General features: G+C 38.4%; 1 protein-coding gene across 1 annotated transcript in view; it reads left to right on the top strand.

The window, feature by feature from the left end:
• Window positions 1–17,793, top strand: part of MPP4 (membrane protein, palmitoylated 4 (MAGUK p55 subfamily member 4)) — a 29,555-nt gene extending 11,762 nt beyond the window's left edge. The window contains exons 7-21 of the mRNA XM_009890238.1: window positions 1,113–1,198; window positions 2,204–2,275; window positions 2,719–2,915; window positions 4,051–4,115; window positions 4,878–4,895; window positions 5,960–5,998; window positions 6,722–6,742; window positions 7,978–7,992; window positions 10,276–10,317; window positions 11,088–11,258; window positions 12,163–12,243; window positions 13,217–13,310; window positions 14,150–14,258; window positions 16,224–16,358; window positions 17,336–17,793. Of these exons, the coding sequence (XP_009888540.1) occupies window positions 1,113–1,198; window positions 2,204–2,275; window positions 2,719–2,915; window positions 4,051–4,115; window positions 4,878–4,895; window positions 5,960–5,998; window positions 6,722–6,742; window positions 7,978–7,992; window positions 10,276–10,317; window positions 11,088–11,258; window positions 12,163–12,243; window positions 13,217–13,310; window positions 14,150–14,258; window positions 16,224–16,358; window positions 17,336–17,527 (1,337 nt within the window). The 3' untranslated portion in view covers window positions 17,528–17,793. The remainder of the gene's footprint in view (window positions 1–1,112; window positions 1,199–2,203; window positions 2,276–2,718; window positions 2,916–4,050; window positions 4,116–4,877; window positions 4,896–5,959; window positions 5,999–6,721; window positions 6,743–7,977; window positions 7,993–10,275; window positions 10,318–11,087; window positions 11,259–12,162; window positions 12,244–13,216; window positions 13,311–14,149; window positions 14,259–16,223; window positions 16,359–17,335) is intronic.
• The last annotated feature ends 1,067 nt before the right edge of the window (window positions 17,794–18,860 follow it).

The following is an 18,860-nucleotide window of genomic DNA, read 5'->3' as shown; positions in this document are numbered from 1 at the left end:
AAGATAATAGCTTTGCTTCTACAATTAGTCTTCCATTATAGAGCAAGAGGATGTGTACATTGGACAGCACTGTAAATAGTGATACATTGCAGTGGCTTTGATTCTGGTTTCATTAATTTTCCTATGAATGTGCTACGTTTGAGACTGAGTTGAGGTACAAATCCAGTTTTCATTATGTATTCTTGGCACCAATACCTGCATAAATCTGTCATGAGATTGATCAGGAATATCCCAAATTGCAGTGTAGTATGAATACCAGCACCTCATTCCCTAATAGAGAAATGGAAAACATCAGTAGTCTGTGATTCTATAAGATAAGGAATATGTAGTAATACTTCTTGGCACTAGTCTACTAGACTTTGGTAACATTAGTTGCTAAGCAACCTTCCAAGGAGTTTCCTTTGGAAATATTACTACTTTGTCATCCTAGAATTGAATGTGTTCCATGTTTCTTGGGAAATGTAACAAAACTAAAATGTAAACATCAGAAGTAAAATTGAACTGTAATCGTTAGAAAATGGTTCCTTTTAGTATTTTCTGGCCTTTATATAGAAAAGAAAACCCAAACTGTAGACAATAGACAATAGCTGACTAAGTTCCTAGTTTGACTAATGTTTTAATTGAGCTGAAGGAAAATGTAAAAGTAAATAATATTGTAAAGACTTCATAAAGGACAGAAAGGTGTCCCAAGGCCTCCCATTGCACCTGGAATTTTTAAGGGTCTGATTCGAAGTCTCATGGTATGTTAACATAATGGATTTAGCTAGAATAGATTCAGATATTACTTTGGGACATGGAGCTATATTAAAACGTTTCTGCTGCTTTTAAGATAAATCATCAATAAATTGTAAACATGGCATATGGGGGAGGTGGGAGGAAATAAGAAAACTGCAGCATGCAAACTTCTTGTGACCCACAGAAGTCTGCAGTCCCATCCAGGGGCAATATAGCCCAAATCCAAAATGTCTTCCTGCATACCTGGTGTATGGAAACTTTTAATGCTGGCTTCAGACCTGTGGTATGTTTGTGTGTCCCTGCCTCGCCTACCCAAGATAATCCGTGCTGTGACAAAACTGCTGCTGCTGCTGCTTTCATCCTTGTTTTCGCCGTAGGGTTGCTGTATGCAGGAGACAAACTGGTGGAAGTAAATGGAGTTCCTGTTGAGGGACTTGAGCCTGAGCAAGTTATTAATATTCTGGTATTGAATCTTTTTTCTACTTTGTACCTTAAGAGTATGCTGTTTCTTTTACACTCACTCACACTCTTAGAGGAGAAGGTCTGAAAATTTTAACAGAAAATTCAGATTGTTTCCTTACTGTGGATGAAGTTCACAACTGCTCATGAAATCAGAATGTATGAAACCAGAATTAAATTTAACCCCTGCTCTGGACAGAAATTAACTTAACTGTGGTCATTCCACCTGCAGCTTCTGGGGAAAATATTAATTTATTCAGACTTTACTGATTCATAATTTTTCTGGAAGTTCCACTCAGTTAATATTCCACAAGAAAGTAATGGAAAGATGCTGTTCTAATAAGAGTCCATAGCACAAAATACACTAAAGCAGAGTGAATGAGCTCGTAAGCTCCATACCTCACCTTGCAAAAAAGGGCAGTGGTGATTACTGTTGTCAAAATTCTTATGAAGAAATCTGTTGAGCTGTCCCTGTTACTTACTCATCATTTTGCCCACAATCTTCCAGGGTTCTTCACCGCAAAGTGTTAGTGCCGGTCAGTAAGGTATTGCTCTGTATAATCAGTATCAAGTCTTTCTATGTGTTTTTTCCTTGGTTGTACTATTTCTAGGTATAATAAATATAAACTCTATTGGAGTGCTTAATTCTTAAATATGTTTTTTTCCTCACCCCTTTACATCACTTGTCTAAACCAGGCCCTGCTGCTGATTTAAATTAGATTTCAGTAGAAAAGTTTGGTATCAATTAATGTTGAAATTGAATATATTTATAATGAAACATAGATTTCATTGAATTAAAAATATTTAGCAAGAGTTTGAAGTTTCATTCTTGACTTTCCTTTTGAAAAAAAACCCAACAATATTGTCATATTGTCTGTCTGCCTGAAGTCTATTTGTAATATAGACATTATAGTTACCTCAAAGCCATGCTGTGTTAAGTTTGTGCTGCTGATGTTTGGTTATTTGTGCTGAATACCAGTCATATTTTAATCCTTTTTTAATCATTTAGGCCCTGTCTCAGGGGACAATTATGTTCAAGTTAATTCCAGTTTCTGATCGGCCTGTCAGCAACCAAACAACAGTAAGAGACATTCTTTTTTTCCAAATTGTTAATGCAAACAGCTACTCCAATAATGTCTAATGGTGTGATACAAACAAATGGTGTTGTTTAGAACTTAATTGCAATCCTTAAAGTGTAACTTGCCTTTATGGCTACCTCTCAGCATACATCAGTATGCTTTTGCTGAGGCAGTAAAGATACTAAGCTGAAATATAGTTGTGTAATGAAGACATTTTCAGAGTGATGTACAAGTTGAAGGTCGATTCTTTTCACAATGTATGAGATGATTTTTTTTTTCTCTCTGAATGAACAGATAGGGTTTGGGACTTGATCTTGTTTTTAAAACTTGATTTCATCATGAATTGACTTAAGTAGCAGCAATATCTGGCCCTGTGATTATAAAGCTCATGTTGTATCTGTTCTAAACATGGCTTCCACTTACTCATGTATATTTTCTTTATCAGGTCTATGTGCGAGCAATGGCAGATTACTGGCCCTTGCAAGATCCTGCCATACCATGTGCAGATGCAGGTTTGCCTTTTAAGAAGGGTGAAATACTCCAGATTGTGGACCAGAATGATGCTCTCTGGTGGCAGGCCAGGAAAGTTTCAGATCTCAGTGCCTGTGCTGGACTTATACCCTCAAATCATCTTCTTAAAAGGTAAAGAAGTCTTAATTTTTCTGATTTCCAGTTCAGAAATTAGCCAGTTATTCAGACTTTGCTGTTTAAAATTTTCATAAGTTATATAGCAGTATGATTCAGAGTGACATCTGACAAACATCTTCCCTCTTTCTGGTCTACAACTTCTTGCTTTCCTTCCGTTAAGAGTGCCCATGTGAGAACAAGCTTTTGAAAGCACCTATATAATCTTAAATTGACATCTAAGAAGTTCACAAGAGTTGCCTAATCTCTATGTTAGATGTTAATAAGACATCTCGTGGAGTGTAGCAGCAGAAAGATGGGTGGAAATTGAGGGCCCTGACTGTTTAGGACCATCATCTATGATTGAAAAAAAAAAAGGGGGGGGGGGGAGAGAAAAGTGGGATACTAAACATATGCTATAAGGGCATAGCTGTATAAAGAAACACTTTTTTAAAAGATGTGCTGTGAGGCATGAGCAACCTCTTCAGCTTTGGTCAAAACTGAGTAGACGAATTTAAAAGAAAGGAGAGAAACAAAAAAATGTGCTCAAGGAAGAACAAGGATCCCTTGCCTATTATTTTCTGCATAAATAGCCTATTATTTTTACACTACATGCTTTCAGAACCACAGTAGTTGAACTCTAACTGCATGTCCCATCTGTCTTACCCTCAGGAAGACATAAGGCCATGCAATTGTAGATGATAAACTTTGATTTGTACTATATCTAAACCTAGCTGTGGCCTGTATAATTAAAGTGGAAATCAAACTAAGTTGTTATTGAGGCTGCAAGCAAGAGGCTCTGTGTAGGAACAGAGGCAGTAGTGCTACTACACATAGCAGTAGCACACTCTCCTATTTCCAGGAGTCTGTACCACAGTATGGCTTATCTTCCTGTCCTTATATATAAACTCAGCATACTCTAAATACTTCTGGGCTGCAGATTTGGAAATTGTCTTTAAATAGTTCTGATAACATGTTGGCTTTTTTTCAGGACTCTTCAGTGGGCTAAAACATAGGTAATGTTTCCATTCTTGGTGTCTTCTGTCAGCTCAGTACTGATTGATCTTACGTGTAAGCAGTCAATCTGACTGGCGCATAATGTGCTTGTAGACTGTTTTATTTCTTTAACCGTGATAAATTTATTTCTATGTAGGAAGCAGCGAGAATTCTGGTGGTCTCAGCCTTTCCAGCCCCATCTCTGTCTCAAATCATCAATGTGTGAGTGAAAAGTTATTTGAATGGTAAAGTAGGAAAAAAAGGTCTTTGTCTCAATTTCCAGGGATACTGAAATAGAAGCTTATACAATTCAATTTAATTCAAAGACATTGTTTCTGGAGCCATATTGTAACCTCAGAAGTGCATTAACTATCCCCAGGAAAATAAATACTTAATGGTAGTTGTACCTGCAGTAGTGATGGTGGTAATTGTTGTTTCCACTGTACTTGGGATCTGACTGTGAGAGAAGCTGTGAATTCAACTCCTACTGACGTCTGTAAAATCTAGGAGCTCTCTAGGAGAATTGGGTGTGACTAAGTCTGTGGTGACAATTGTACTAGCCTGGCTTTCTAGGGACACAGATAACAGTTCTGCACTGTAAGATGCCATGTGATATGTTGAGAAGGTTTCTTTGTCATCAAAACTATTGAGAGAAAGATAGAACGTTTTCCCTGAGGTGTAAGACAAGCTATGCTTCCCATGAGTTTATTTGTAGTGACAATCCAGAAACATTATCCTCTGCCAACTGTAACTTTCTGTAAACATGCAATTATTCCCATACAAAGAACATTCTTCCTGTTTTCTCTCTCCCCATTTTCTTCTATGGTTCCTTATACCAGTATATCTCTTGGTAACTCCCAGATTGAGTGTGTTTCATTGCCTAGGATTCTTCTTGCACTAATTGCTTTGTTTGGTAGAGCTGGAGCTCTCTTTCACCATAATTTTATTGCATTTTAACTGCTTCAATGGATATGCTGTGGGCAGTAAGCACTGTCGAAGAAGGTAGGAGATAGTATCTGGACAATATTGCATTCCTGTACCTGGAATCAATATAGCACGTTGTTTTATAGGCTTTTTAAAAAGTTGTCAGAAAATAAGCAGTTTGGTAAATACATGCAAAAGAAACCCAAGTTCTTGGCATTTTGTGTGCTTAGCATAATTGAAATCAAGTCTTCTTTCTCTTGAAATAGTAGAAGCGTACATTCTCTTAAAGTGGAAAGTTAAGCTATGCATTATCTGGTAGGGAACTGACAGTTTGGATGGGTTGCCTTGAGGAAGGAAAGACTACTTTTTCCTCTTTCTCTTTTCTTCTCCCTCTTTCTGTTCCATCTTCAGCAGCTGACCTGAGCAGTTCCGAGACAGTATTTCTTTAAAGGATACATATGGGCAGAATATGGTTGACAGATGCCCTGACAATTACCCTGTAACTGGAAAATAGCTCCTACTGGGCCTATCTGGAGAGGCACACAAGCACAGAACACGCAAACAGTGCAGTGTTGTGATACCATGGGATTGCGCAAGCCCATGAGATCGCATTTCAAGGACATGAATTGATGTGGTCTGGGGATGGAGAGGGAGCTGAATCAATCTTTTCCTTTTCTTCCTTGTAAAAGTAATAATAAAAACAACCAAACTAAACACTTTCCTTGAGTGAAGCATATTGGAAAGAAACACACTTATAAAAGCTACAAGAGAGAAGTGAGTGAGTGGAAAATTATATTCTGTCATGGTAATACTTAATAAATGGATACCTACAGGATAAACAGAGCGACAGCCATGTTAAACCTTTTATTATTTCAAAAGGAGAACTAAAGTTAGACGTGTTTCCCTCTCTACCACAAGCCCTTCAGAGCACTAGTTTAAGAGCCTTTTGCTCACTAAAGACAGGGAACATCAGTAAGTTAGATTTAGCAGTGTTAAAATCCTTAAAGATGTCTAATTCTGATCTGAGCTTCAAATGTTTTCTTCCTGATGTCTGAGTTCAGTCTTGTAAGATCTGTAAGGCTTTTTTCCTCCCCAGTGTTTTTCTGATTCAGATGATTTTTTTTCCTTGTGTTGATCTGTAGAGGATGACATGCAGATTGATGAGAAGTGTGTGGAAACAGGTAACTGAAATTCACTTGAGATTATTCTATTTGCTTCAGGGTAGTAGCTAGTTAAAGCCTATTTTTTTTTTTCCCAGTAAAAACACTCATTCTACGTTTCATATCCTGGAAACCTTATCATATATTAGTGTATTAAAAAGAGCTGTTTGCAGTTCTTGTGTACAGTTCTTATAGTGAAGCGTTGGGCCGAAAAGAGAGACCACCCTAAAACTACCTGCCTGAATGAGATCCAAACTTTTTGATTCAGGTTTTGGACTGTGGCTGTAATGTTACCATAGTTTTTGTCTATCGTATATTTAATGCCACAGATGATTGTAGTCTTGGAGAACCCACACAATTCACTGTCAAGAAACTGATCTCAGGAGAATATGTTTTTAGGTACTGAATATATAGGTTTTTACATTTAAATAGTACATGTGCAGACTGTAGGCTTGACTTGCTCCCTAAAGCAGCACACCTCATTCTTCCTTCTCCTGAAGTAATTCAGAAAACTGTCATGGAGGGATGTGATCCTGTAGGACTGGGTGGAGAGAGACCAGACAGTTAATTCAAGCGTGGTGAGCTGTATTTTGCCACCTCATTGTAGAGGGAAGTGGGGAAAGTATGTGTGAGACAGACTGATAGCAGCTGGAAAATTGATTTCTGATCTGAAATTCTATAGGAGGAAAAGAATTAACTTTTGAATTTTTTTTAATATCTTTGCTATCTGGATTACTAAACAAGATGAAGAAACGTTTGAGTCTGGTAAGTTCCTCTGACCTAACTCCAAATTCCTTGGCATTGTTCTGCTGTGAGACAGGTGTCCATAGACTTGTCTTAAGCAGGTGACAAAAACCAGAATGCCATTCTAGCTTTAGAAGTCATTCTGTCTTGAAAAGCCATTATGTAAAATCCTGTTACCTTAAGTCTTCCTCTTGCTCTCTGATTACCTTAGTAGTAAGGTTTTTGTCCCATTATCCCACAAGTGTGAGTGTTTCTTCTCGTGCATCAGTATCAGATCTCTTTGTCAAATCCTGATCAGTTATACCTGTGCAAGCTGTGACAGCAGGGGCTGCACTGATGTCAGTAGATAATTGGATTACCTTAGGGTAACGGAGGCCTGAATCCCCAGCACCTGTAGGAGTTGATGTGGTAAAGAGGAAAGCTGTTCTGGGTTCCTAATTGTGTGCATGGTTGGCATACAAGAAACTCAAATGCTTTTATAAAATGAATGACTTATGTATAACACATAGAATCAATCAGTGCTTTTTTTTTTTAACGAAGCTGGTTTGGGGGTTGTTTTTTTTTAGGGACCAGCTACCTATTTACAGCATTTTCAGAGTTCTGCAAAAACTAATTCTAACATGAATAATTTTTCCACTAAAATAAATCTACTACTGCTAAACTTCTTGTTTGAGATGCTTGGTAATCTTGTGGAGAAAATGTCATTCCACCTTACACTTGCTCTTCTCCATAAGGTTCCTACTTGCCAGTCAGACCTTCTCATATCATGGGTGGTTTGTTCTTTTCCAACTTTCAAGCAATGCCCAAACCTTTTAAGACAGAACCAGCAGGTCTACAGGGCAGTCTTTTGTTTTCAGGCTAGGATGTTTCTGATAACTGCACCTGGGGATTAGTCTTGCAAATCCTATTCACTACTCAGTGCTGACTCAGCTCTCTGCTGTATCCAGACAGTCACAGGAATAAAGGTGCAAATATTTGCTATCCTACATTTTACTTTAAGTTAACCAGTAGTTGAGCACCTGTGTGATGTATTTTGCAAGCACGATACTGACAGAGATGCTGTGGCTGAGTCTCTTATTCTTTGGGAACTGAGGATTCATGCTCAAACAGGAATATTTTAGATTTAAAGCCTGCAGTACCTGTTTCCTAAATTTCCTAAATGCATTGGACAATTCTGGTTGGATTTTTTTTAACCTTAGTACCAACTGTCTTGTAAAAACTACTTGTTTTATGTCTGTCTCTATCTGAACGTGCAGAGGAACTTAAAGAAGGTAACAGTAATTTTTTTCTCCCTGTCTCCTGTAAGCACTAATCTATTAGAATTTTTCTGTGTTTATTGCATTACCCGGAACTACCACTCCTCTTACAATACACAGTAGCTGAATTGCTTGTTCCCTGTAGGATTCTATACTGCACTCCATACTATAGAACAGAGGGTAGATGAAGCAGAGATGTTCAAAAAGATTTGAATGATGGCTAAAAAGACTTGAGGATACAAATGATACAGGCATATGTCAGCTGAACAGTACTCTGAACTTTGCCCTGAATGAGCGGTTTTGTGCCAAGTAGTTTTTTCTACAGTCATAAACAAGGAGTTGTTAGTACATATAGAAATGTAGGAATAAAACTGTCTTTTAAAGGTACAAGTAGTGAAGACTGTATAGATGTGAAAGTAGAGTAACTAAGATGCATCTAATTCTTTTTTGATACTTGCATGCTTATGAGATAACTGTCAATCAAAGAATCTAGTGCTAAAAGACATTACATTTCATACTTTGCAAATGACAATCATGTTCTTGCCGCGGAACAATTACTGCCTTTAAATATATGCCTGTGTCTTCTGTATCTATTCATGCTTTAACAAGGCCTAAATAAAGGGAATACACAGCTTGGATAACTACATGCATGACTGGAAGAAAATTAGGAGTCCTTTTTGAAGAGAAATCTAAACACTGCTGACCCTATTTTTTTTCCTTAGTTATTTGTTTTCAGATCACCTTTATAAAATAGTTTCTAAACTCTTAGAGCATTGATCTATTGGGAAATCGGTATTTTTGAGCCTTATAGGAGAGATTTAATTTAAAAAAATACATGTAGAGACTTAGGAGGCTCGCCTGAATGGTTAAGCCTTCGCAGGGAACAAGAATTGGAGGAAACAGATTAGTTTGGGATGTTGCAGTACAGATATCACTGACCTAAAGATGATTAAAAAGAAATAATAAAATCAGGTCTTCATTCTGCCAGAAAGATCTGAGCAGATGCATGTTGTATTTTCCAACCATGCTATTGGGCAGAAACTGAGTTATAATTTTTTTATTTCTCATCTTGAGCTACTGACTTGGTGGTTACTGTAATGTTATAACTAAAGAATGCTTGTAAGCTAATTTTCACCTGAAAAGCTTAAATTATGTGGAGGTTTTTTCACTGTAAGTATTTCAAAATATTGTGTGGCATCTAGTTATCTTAGGAATGAAACAAATAAAATGTTGGGTGTCAAATCTAATTTAGAAAATTCCAAGACTTTCTAAATTTAATTTTTCTCTTACAGAAATATTGGTCCTTTGAATTAGTGATTGGTCATATGAAATATTTGAAAATTTCATATTATGGAGTAGTGTGCTTTTTTTTTATTAGCCATGCGCAGGGAAACCTTCTACTAGACCAGGTTGCTCAAAGCCCCATCCAGCCTGGCCTTGAACACCTCCAGGGATGGGGCATCCACAACTTCTCTGGGCAACCTGTTCCAGTGCCTCACCACCCTCACAGTAAAGAATTTCTTCCTAATATCTAATCTAAATCTACCCTCTTTCAATTTCAAACGATTCCCCCTCATCCTATCACTACACTCCCTGATAAAGTGTCCCTCCCCATCTTTCCTGTAGGCCCCCTTTAAGTACTGGAAGGCTGCTATAAGGTCTTGCCAGAGCCTTCTCTTCTCCAGGCTGAACAAGCCCAACTCTCTCAGCCTGTCCTCATAGGAGAGGTGCTCCAGCCCTCTGATCACCTTGGTGGCCTTCCTCTGGACCCGCTCAAACAGGTCCATGTCCTTTTGTTGTGGGCTCCAGGGCTTGACGCATTACTGCAGGTGGGGTCTCACGAGAGTGGCTTAAAGGGGGAGAATCACCTCCCTTGACCTGCTGGCCATGCTTCTTTTGATGCAGCCTAGGATACAGTTGGCTTTCTGGGCTGCAAGAGTACTTTGTCAGCTCATGTTGAGCTTCTCATCAACCAAGACCCCAAGCCCTTCTCCTGAGAGCTGCTCTGAATCCATTCTCTGCCCAGCCTGTATTTGTGCTTGGCATTGCCCTGCCTCACATGCAGGACCTTGCACTTAGCCTTGTTGAACTTCATGAGGTCTGCACGGGCCCACCTCTCAAGTCTGTCAAGATCCCTCTGGATGGCAAGGTCCCTCTGGAGTGCAAGATTACGCATGGTACTTCCATATGTTTACTGAAACACTGTTTTTCATTTGGGATCATAATAATTGTTAGCTGTCTAGCTCTTAAGATTTCACTGTTTTTTTATTTCATGAGTATTTGTTCTTCTTATTCTAGAAGAGGAAGAATTTGGTGAATTTGGTCAACGAGTATTTATTGGTACGCAATGACTAAAGATAAGTAAGATGTTTGGGGCTTCATCTAGATTAAGTGCTTGTCTGAAGTTAAATAAAGTGCCTTGTTTATTTCACCTAAAGACTTAATGAATTGAATTCTACTTGCTCTGTTTTCCAAACTTCAAAAAGTCACTTTCCTCCCACTAATGCTTGTTCTCTCCATTTATATCTCTCTTCCTGTTAGGTTTCTACTGAGACCTGGCCACCACTATTTTAATTTAACTGGCTGTTAAGATTTCCCTTTATGATTAGTTTTGCTAGAACGTAATGTTGTTCTGTTGTCTGTCACCCACTGAGAATAAGCATGAGGGTTTTCATTAGAAAAGTAGACCTAAAAGTGAGGTTCCCAGAGTTGGATGGTAAGGTGGAGCAACAAACCTATCCCTTTTACTAAACCATAGTGACCTTTAAAATATTTGGATTCATTCTGGAGGCTGGAGTAAATGTTCCGGATTTGCTTTAGAAGAGTGAACCAGCTTCGGCTTGTTTTGGGGATCTTTTGGGGGACTTTATTCAGGGCTAATTTTCAGGTGACTTTCAGTGAGCTTTGACCTCTTTAGCTGTATTTTAATGCTCAGAGGTTCTACCAAGCAGTCATACCAAGTGCAGCATCGAAATACACTAATTTTCACCTTGCAAAAAGCTCAAAAAACCAGTACGTTGTGTGGCTTAGAAAGAGACACTCTAGACTAAAGCACTAGTTGCCTGCATCTTGGGTGTATTTTCTAGTACTGATGACTTTGCCCCTTACAGCTGGTTTCCGTAGAAGTATGCGTCTGTGTCGCAGGAAATCCCGGACCAACCAGCAGTCATGTTACGCTCGGTGCCCCAGCAGCTGTTGCAGCGCTCTTGCAGCTCCATATGAAGAGGTGGTTAGGTACCAGCGGCACCCAGCAGACCGGAACAGACTAATCATACTAGTGGGTAAGAGGTTAATTACTTTCTCCTGCAAACCTCACAACCTATAACAGAGGGGAGGAAGAAGTCAGTCATGGGCTGATCCACTGAGGTGTCCTGCTGCTGATTGCAATGGTTGCAGACTGTGCAAGTAGCTCTCAAAGCAACATTTCAAGAGTGATTGTCTGTAATTTGACCCCATTGTTGTTTTGAAGTTTAATGTATGTATCATCTTCTTTGCTTGAGATAGTGAATATTTAAAAAAAAAAGATAATAATGAAGTCCTCAGAAAAAGCACTACAGTTAGGAATGCTGGTTGATAATGGATTTGATTATGGAAATGGTTCCGGTTTATATTCTGTTGGGACTGTTACAGAAAGTGATGAGAAAACATTTGTAAGTTACTAGAAAACATCTTTACATTGAGGCATTTCTACAGCCAGTGCAAAATGCATGGATATGGCAATAGTAAGAATATTTAAACTCCAAACTAGAAAAATCTCAATCATGGGCAGTAGGGAAAGCTAAAAAAATGCTTTTAATAGTGCTTACTATAGGAAATACTGTATTAAGTGGTCTGCAGGCTCTCAAATAGTCTTTCATGATAGTGACTGAAAGGAAGCTGCTGTTCTGCAGTGTTCCATGATCCTGATAAGGCAAACTGAGTAAAGGCAAATCCATTGTCCTTTCTAAATCTGGAAGTATTTGATATTTTTTTAAATGGTATTGCTCAGTTGCTGGCTGGGTATGGCTGTATTTCTAGGAGGTGATTTGTACCCTGAATCAATCAAGATCCTTTGGTCACTTCTGGTACATTTTTGGGGAACTTACATACATTTTATTTATGTGTGTGCAATGTGTTAGAAAATGGGGGGAGTGTATGTGAAAAGTGCCACTGTCAGTAATATTATTTGCTTTTCCAACTTTTTAGGTCCTGCAGGAGTTGGTGTGAATGAACTAAGGCGAAGGCTTATTGCAAGTAACCCACGAGAGTTTCAAAGCGCCGTACCTCGTATGTAATGTTCTTCCTCTTTCCCCCACTGCCTCGTTCAAGCATGATCAGGAAATTTCAAGTTACCTCCCTCTTGCCTTTGTGTATTCATACACTCTTTGCTGTATGGCTGTTTTTTTCAATTCTACAGCAAGCTAGACTCATTTGCTTTTGTAAGGGTTAGTTTAAAATACTATGTTCTTGTTTTGGCAAATCAGTCAAGGGTATTTTCAAGTTACAGCTCCTGAAACCCTTAAAGCTTTATGTAGCACTAGATTATCTGCATGATTTTGTTTAATCTTGATGTTTGCTTTTCCTAGATTTAAAAATAAGAATGTTTCTTAAGGATATTGTAAGTTCATAGTGTTTAAGCGATCAGATATGAGAATGAAGGCAACAGAAGTTGGTGCTTAATAGGCTTTGCAGCTTTCCTCATTAGCCTTCTAGTCTCAGATGAGACTTACACAGCTTAATTTCTGACGTAATAACTGAAACTGTTTCTACCTGTGCTTACGTGGTTCTTGTGATTTGGATAACCAAACAGGAGGTGTATGAATCTGAAGCTGGTTGAAAATTCAGGAATTCTTTTGTGCTTAAGATCCCAGATATGGGAAAGGTGCAAGTGTGGGAAGGCTTGTGGGATGTTTCCAAATGAACTTTAATCCATTTTACCTCAGAGGAGTAAAAACAGTTGTGCAGCCAGTTCCAGAGGAGTTCCTGATTGGTTTGAGTCACAGATATTTGGATTAAACCACTCTCCTTCCATTCCAAGAAATACATACACACTTTGCTAATTTTCAAGGACTTCCCACTGAGCAACAAGTAGATTAGACAAGGCTTTTGCTCTGGATTAGCAAATGGAAACAACTCACTTTATTACTTATGAAAATACTGATTTATAGTCCTCATAGTTGTCTCATTCTCATTTATAAAATTACAAGAATTTACTTGCAGTTGATTTTTGTGTGTGTGTGTATCTTGTATCTCCTTCCAGACACCACTCGTGTTCAGAAGAGTTATGAAATGAATGGTCGTGAATATCACTATGTATCAAAGGAAACTTTTGAAAACATGGTGTATAGCCACAGGTAAGTAGGAGAGCCAAATTACACTTTTGTTACTTAAAATGCAGCATGATCCAAGAGAAGACAGTTTTGTAGTTAGGTCTCAAGTCTGGGCTCCTCCACTCATACTTACTGTGAATGTTTGGTGTAAATTTTGGTCAAACTACTTGAGCCCATTGCTTCAAAAATTGTGTTTGTGCAGTTGCAAATAAGTTCCTCTACAATTAATCTCAGAATCCTTCTAAAAGAAAGTGGGATCTCCAGTCCTGAGCTCATTTGATATATGTGTAAATTATGAGTTTAACTCTTCTGGAAACTGGATTGCTTCCTAAAATTGAGTAGTGCGTCAGAACTGTTCCTGATCTACAACTTCATCTCAGAATCTCTGCAGTGATGAGATCTCCGTGTAAGCAGCTGAACTGTAAGGGCCAAACTTTCAGAAGTGTCTGCTCCTTTCTAGGCATCAATAATCCCTCTAAGACAGACCAGCTCAGCACCACAACAGCTACACAGCTACACTCCTTGAGCTGTGCCAAGCGCTTTGATATCTTCTGATTTATGACGTTTAGTACTATATAAATGACAAGCATTTTATCATTAGAATCACAACCTCTAAACACCTAATTTGTAACAAGATGAGTAAAAAATGCGTGCTTTGGAGATGTGAACTGTAATGGTTCTGATTTGTGCCCAGTGTGGTGGGAAAGAGCAAAGGTGGAGGTTGTTCATCAGTGTTCACTATGTTTTATGATCATTCAGTCTGGATCACTGGATTACATTTGAAGATTTCACCCTTAAATGGAACCTTCTTGAGACTCAAGTACTCTTTCATTTTCTTTCTTCCTTCCTCACCGCTGTTGCAGAATGCTGGAATATGGGGAATACAAAGGTTACTTGTATGGTACCAGTATTGATGCAGTGCGAACAGTCCTTGATGAAGGGAAGATCTGTGTAATAGATTTAGAACCACAGGTGAGTTGTAAAAGGGCAGGGAAGCTACAGTTCATATCTCCTGGAAGGAAAAATAATTCTCTGTACCTTCTTGAGCTACTGGAACAGTGTTAGTTGCTTTGTCTTGTTTTTCACTTTAGCTCACGGAGCTTGTTAATAATAGATTATTCTTTGCATGGGTCTTGGAAGGGGGGGAATACTACAGTGGCAAGTATGTACAGATCAGTGTAGTTCATTTGTTCGTGTTTCCAAGTCAGCAGCTGCACTATGAGGTAGAATGGTGCAGAAATTAGTTTTCATACTTGCTTAAAACAAGGATTATTCTTTCATATGGAGACTGTTGCATGGGATTTCCTCCTCCTCCAAGCCCTCTTAGTTGAGACTTCTGTCCTTCCACTAGCAATCTCTGAACACCCTTTGGTAAAACCAGCAACTATTAAAGTAATCAAGCAAAAGCGGGAAATTATATCACACATGTATTTCTCTTCAGAAGTAATTTAACAGCTGGGAGTAAGATGCTGTTGCACACGACCAAACAGTATTACAAGAACCTCCAGCCAGTGCTTGCTGTGTAGACCACTATTCATCTAGGGACCACAGTTTGCAAATGTTTACTATATGAGTCAGGGGAGCTTGCACAGCTTCCACATATGCCCTAGCAGATATTGGCAAGAGGTGCTTCAAATATTAGGGGAATTACCAGATGTTTCTATGCTGGGCATTGTAAAAAAGACTTTGAGTGCAATCTTTGCATTCTTCTGTATTTTCTTCCTAATTAGTTTTATTAACTTTAACACTTCAGAACTACTTACCATGCTAATCTTTCACTTAGACACTATTCACTTTTTTTTTCCCTTCTATCTTTCCATTGAATTTGCCGATGAAGAAAAGGCTAACAAAGGCCTGAGTTTGTAAATATCTAAGAGACTTAAAGCTGTGTCCAGCAAAATCTGACTAAACTTCTCACTAAGTTAACTTGCATATTTAGTACTTAGAAGCTGTTCAAGCTTCTGGGTTTCAGCATCTCTTCTGTCTGAATGTAAAGAGAGACACTCAGTAACTTTTAGAGACTTCCCTCTAATTGTGCAGACCCAGTGTAGTCAGAGCCTTAGGTTAGCATTGGTTTGTGCTTTTTAAAATAAAAGTTCAGTAACATGACCTGTGGGGTACTACCCAAAATCCAAACTGCTATAAGGGCAGATTAGGCCACACTTTAGTCTTCTTTTCACATCTAAAAATGTCCTGGGGTTTCTTCTGCTACATTTCTCCTAAACAAGAGGGAGGAGGAAAAAAATGTAGTCTTCCTACTTGGATAGATGTGCCACTGTCAGTTTTTTAGGGTGTGAGTTTAAAGGACAAGTTTTGGGAAGTATATGAAGTAACGGAACATAGCTACTCTTCAGTAACTGCTCTGAGGTAGGAAGATTATTGCCGAGTTGCATACTTGTATTTTACATCTGGTGGCTTGGCCAACTTTACATGCTGTGCTTTTTGGTGTTTCTTTTTTCTTTTTTTCTCTTTTATTTTTTCTAGTTCCCTCCACTGCTCTGCATTAGTTTAAAAATGCTTATTAGCATCAGGGAATGTTACACAGCACAAAGATTTCTGAAAGCAGGATACTTTCTTCCGATATGGAGCAATAATGGTGTACTTTTTCCAAAGGTAGCTTTCCAGGAGTTAAAAAAAAACAGTTTTCAGATTCATCTTGAATTTTGTTGATTGTAGAGATCTGCTAATGACAACATCCAGTCACTCACTGGAGTTGAAAGCATCTCCTAATAGGGTTACTAAGCAGAATTAAGGATTGGTATGCTATAGTTGCTTAGCAGTGTCTGGTCCAGGGATTATTAGCGAGGTCATTTTAAAGTAGGTGTTCCTGAAAAAGATTACTGCTAGGTCTGGAGATAACAACTGGCTTTTTATGGGAGTAAAACTGGGATGAATACACTTTAAATAGTTTAACTTTTTTTTACTCTTAATTTGCAGGGCATACAAGTAGCCCGGACTCATGAATTAAAGCCCTACATTATATTCATCAAGCCATCCAGCATAAGCTGCATGAGGCAGACTCGTAAAAATGCCAGGATCATTACGGATTATTATGTGAACATGAAATTCAAGGTGAAATTTGGGTCTCAGTTTATTATTCTGGGATTCTCTGTTTAGAACCCAATGCATTCTACTATATTATTGTGTTAACTCTTTAAAAGATTATTGTGTCTCAGATCAAATCTAAGTTATTCTTGTCTTTTTCTGTTTGGTTTGTTAGGATTTTTTTCCCCCTGCAGATTCACTTTGAAGCAAAAGAGTTGTAATTTGTACCGGGGGGATCGAGGCATTTTGCTTCAAAATGTCTCTAAAGCAGAGGCTATTTTGTATATTTTCAGTTTAATTAACTACCTTCTGGCAACATTTGAGTCAACACGTACATTAACTGTTTGCACTGAAATATCTGGAGTGTGCTTCATTCAGTAATTTAATCAAATATTTTTTCTGTGTAGTTATAAGACTGTATTGTTATTTCATGTAAGCTTAATGACAGCATCAATATCAATTCTATACTAAGTTTTATAGATAAAAACAAATCCTGCTTGTAGGAAATGCATATCTTGTATTTACAATGTGTCTAGTGCATTGTCACAATTGTTTCCATGCAAATCATAATCAAATTCAGCATCTTAAAATTTTGGAGACCTCAGTCTGTAGTTGTATATGGGAATGAATCATGATTGCTACGGCAGAAAGACATGAACACTGGGGAAATAAACTAAAATGTAGAATGAGAACACAAGCGCTAATGGATTTGCTTTCCAGTCCCTAACATCCTCTGCTAGCACTCATCAGCAGAATAACCTTTTTGAGTCAAATGCAGCATACGAGACACAAGGTATTTCCTTGGGAAGGATATGGCAGTCAGCTCTGTTTCAGAAACTTGGAACTGATTGTAGCAGACTTAATTGACCATAACAAACTGTAAATGACATAAAGTACATTGGCACTATCTATTCACCTCTTATTTACATGGCCCAAGGTGTTCTGCAGATGCTGTGCAGGTATGTTTCCCTTTACACTAAAGCTTCTTACTTTGTGTCTCACAGGAAGAAGATTTACAGGAGATGGAAGATTCGGCTAAGAAAATAGAAGCTCAGTTTGGTCAGTTCTTTGATCAAGTGATTGTGAATGACAATTTACAAGAAGCATCTGCGCAGCTGCTGTCTGCAGTCCATCGTGCACAGGACGACCCCCAGTGGGTCCCTGCAATATGGATATGCTCAGATACTCAGCCCTAATTCTGAGCAGCAGGCAGCTTCAGAAAGATTACAGCTTATGTTTTACTTCAAGAATAATCCTAATGTCAGGATTGCAAGAATTTATCTTTATGTGAGGGATTTGGAAGAGGATTAGGAAAGAAGCTGCTACAGGAGATACAATCATACTACGTTCTGTGTAGCTCTTCAGCTTTTTATGTTACAGTTGCATCCACTTTTGTACAAAAAAAGGAAATATTGTGAGCGCTCAATTACAAGAATAAAGAAAAATCTATTTTGGTGCATGTATGTGCATAATTTACTCATACATAGCTATGGAAAAGTCCTTTCCTTTCTTTTTATTATGGTCATTCTGGTACTGTGATACCTGTATATTCTGGAAGCCTTACTGACAAATGATATTCCGTGAATACTCAGTCCAGAGCACACTCTTTTAGTGTGCTGTCTTTGAGCAAAGAGTGTTATTTATGAAGGTATTGGTTTGCTGCTTATCCTTTTTACCTTTTAAGACAGGAGCAGAGTGGTGGTGTCACAATAAAAATTACTCTAGATACCACAGTTATCTTCACAATACACATAGCATGTCTTTTTTCTTTTGTTCCATCAATTCTAGTGAGTAAAAACTGACAGAACATGGACTTACCACAGAGAGAAACAAAGTCAGAAGCCCCTTTTCCTATTGGTTTACTCTATGGTAGCATGTTTTCCTCATCACACAGTGGCAAACAAGTTCCTCACTCTCTTCACCTCACGTTGCAGCTGTCTTGGCCCCTGAGGAACACAGATGATTATTCTGTTGACCTATCTCACCTTGGAGGAAATCAACAAAAGCATTTTAAAGTGTAGAAAGAAATTATTAAAAGCCAAATATTGCAGCTACATGCATGCCAGCTTGTTCTAGGGTCAGGCCTAGTATTCCTTGTTTAAAGGTAAAACTTGGGAGACCAGAGTTCCAACGTGTCACTAGTGTGGGGTAAGTACAGGTGCAGGGTGCAACTGGTGCCAGCCCTGTGCTGCTGGTCCAATTCTGCTGCCTGGTCCAGCATTTGTCCACTCTTTCTCCGTGCCTGTTTTTCATGTGTTTGCTTACAGACATACCTGCTTTCACTACTACTACTCTTTTCTAAAGAATTATGTTCTCATTAGAGTTGCGTTTGCTTTGTGTCCGTTTGTGCTGGAACAAAATTTTATCACTTTTTTTTATTATTTTTTTTCCCTTTCCGTTTACTGTGTTTAACTTCATTTTGCAAATCGTGCCTATGGCCACAAGCTAAAGGAGGCTAGAAACCTTGTTTTCCCACTAACGTGCATTTGATTTCCCTCATCCGCAGTCCGAGGAACGAGAATCGCCCCG

This window comes from Charadrius vociferus, unplaced genomic scaffold, assembly GCF_000708025.1.
Source record: "Charadrius vociferus isolate BGI_N301 unplaced genomic scaffold, ASM70802v2 scaffold147, whole genome shotgun sequence".
Taxonomy (NCBI): domain Eukaryota; kingdom Metazoa; phylum Chordata; class Aves; order Charadriiformes; family Charadriidae; genus Charadrius; species Charadrius vociferus.
The sequence above is the reverse complement of the archived record's forward strand: the minus strand, read 5'-3'. Positions and strand labels throughout refer to the sequence as shown.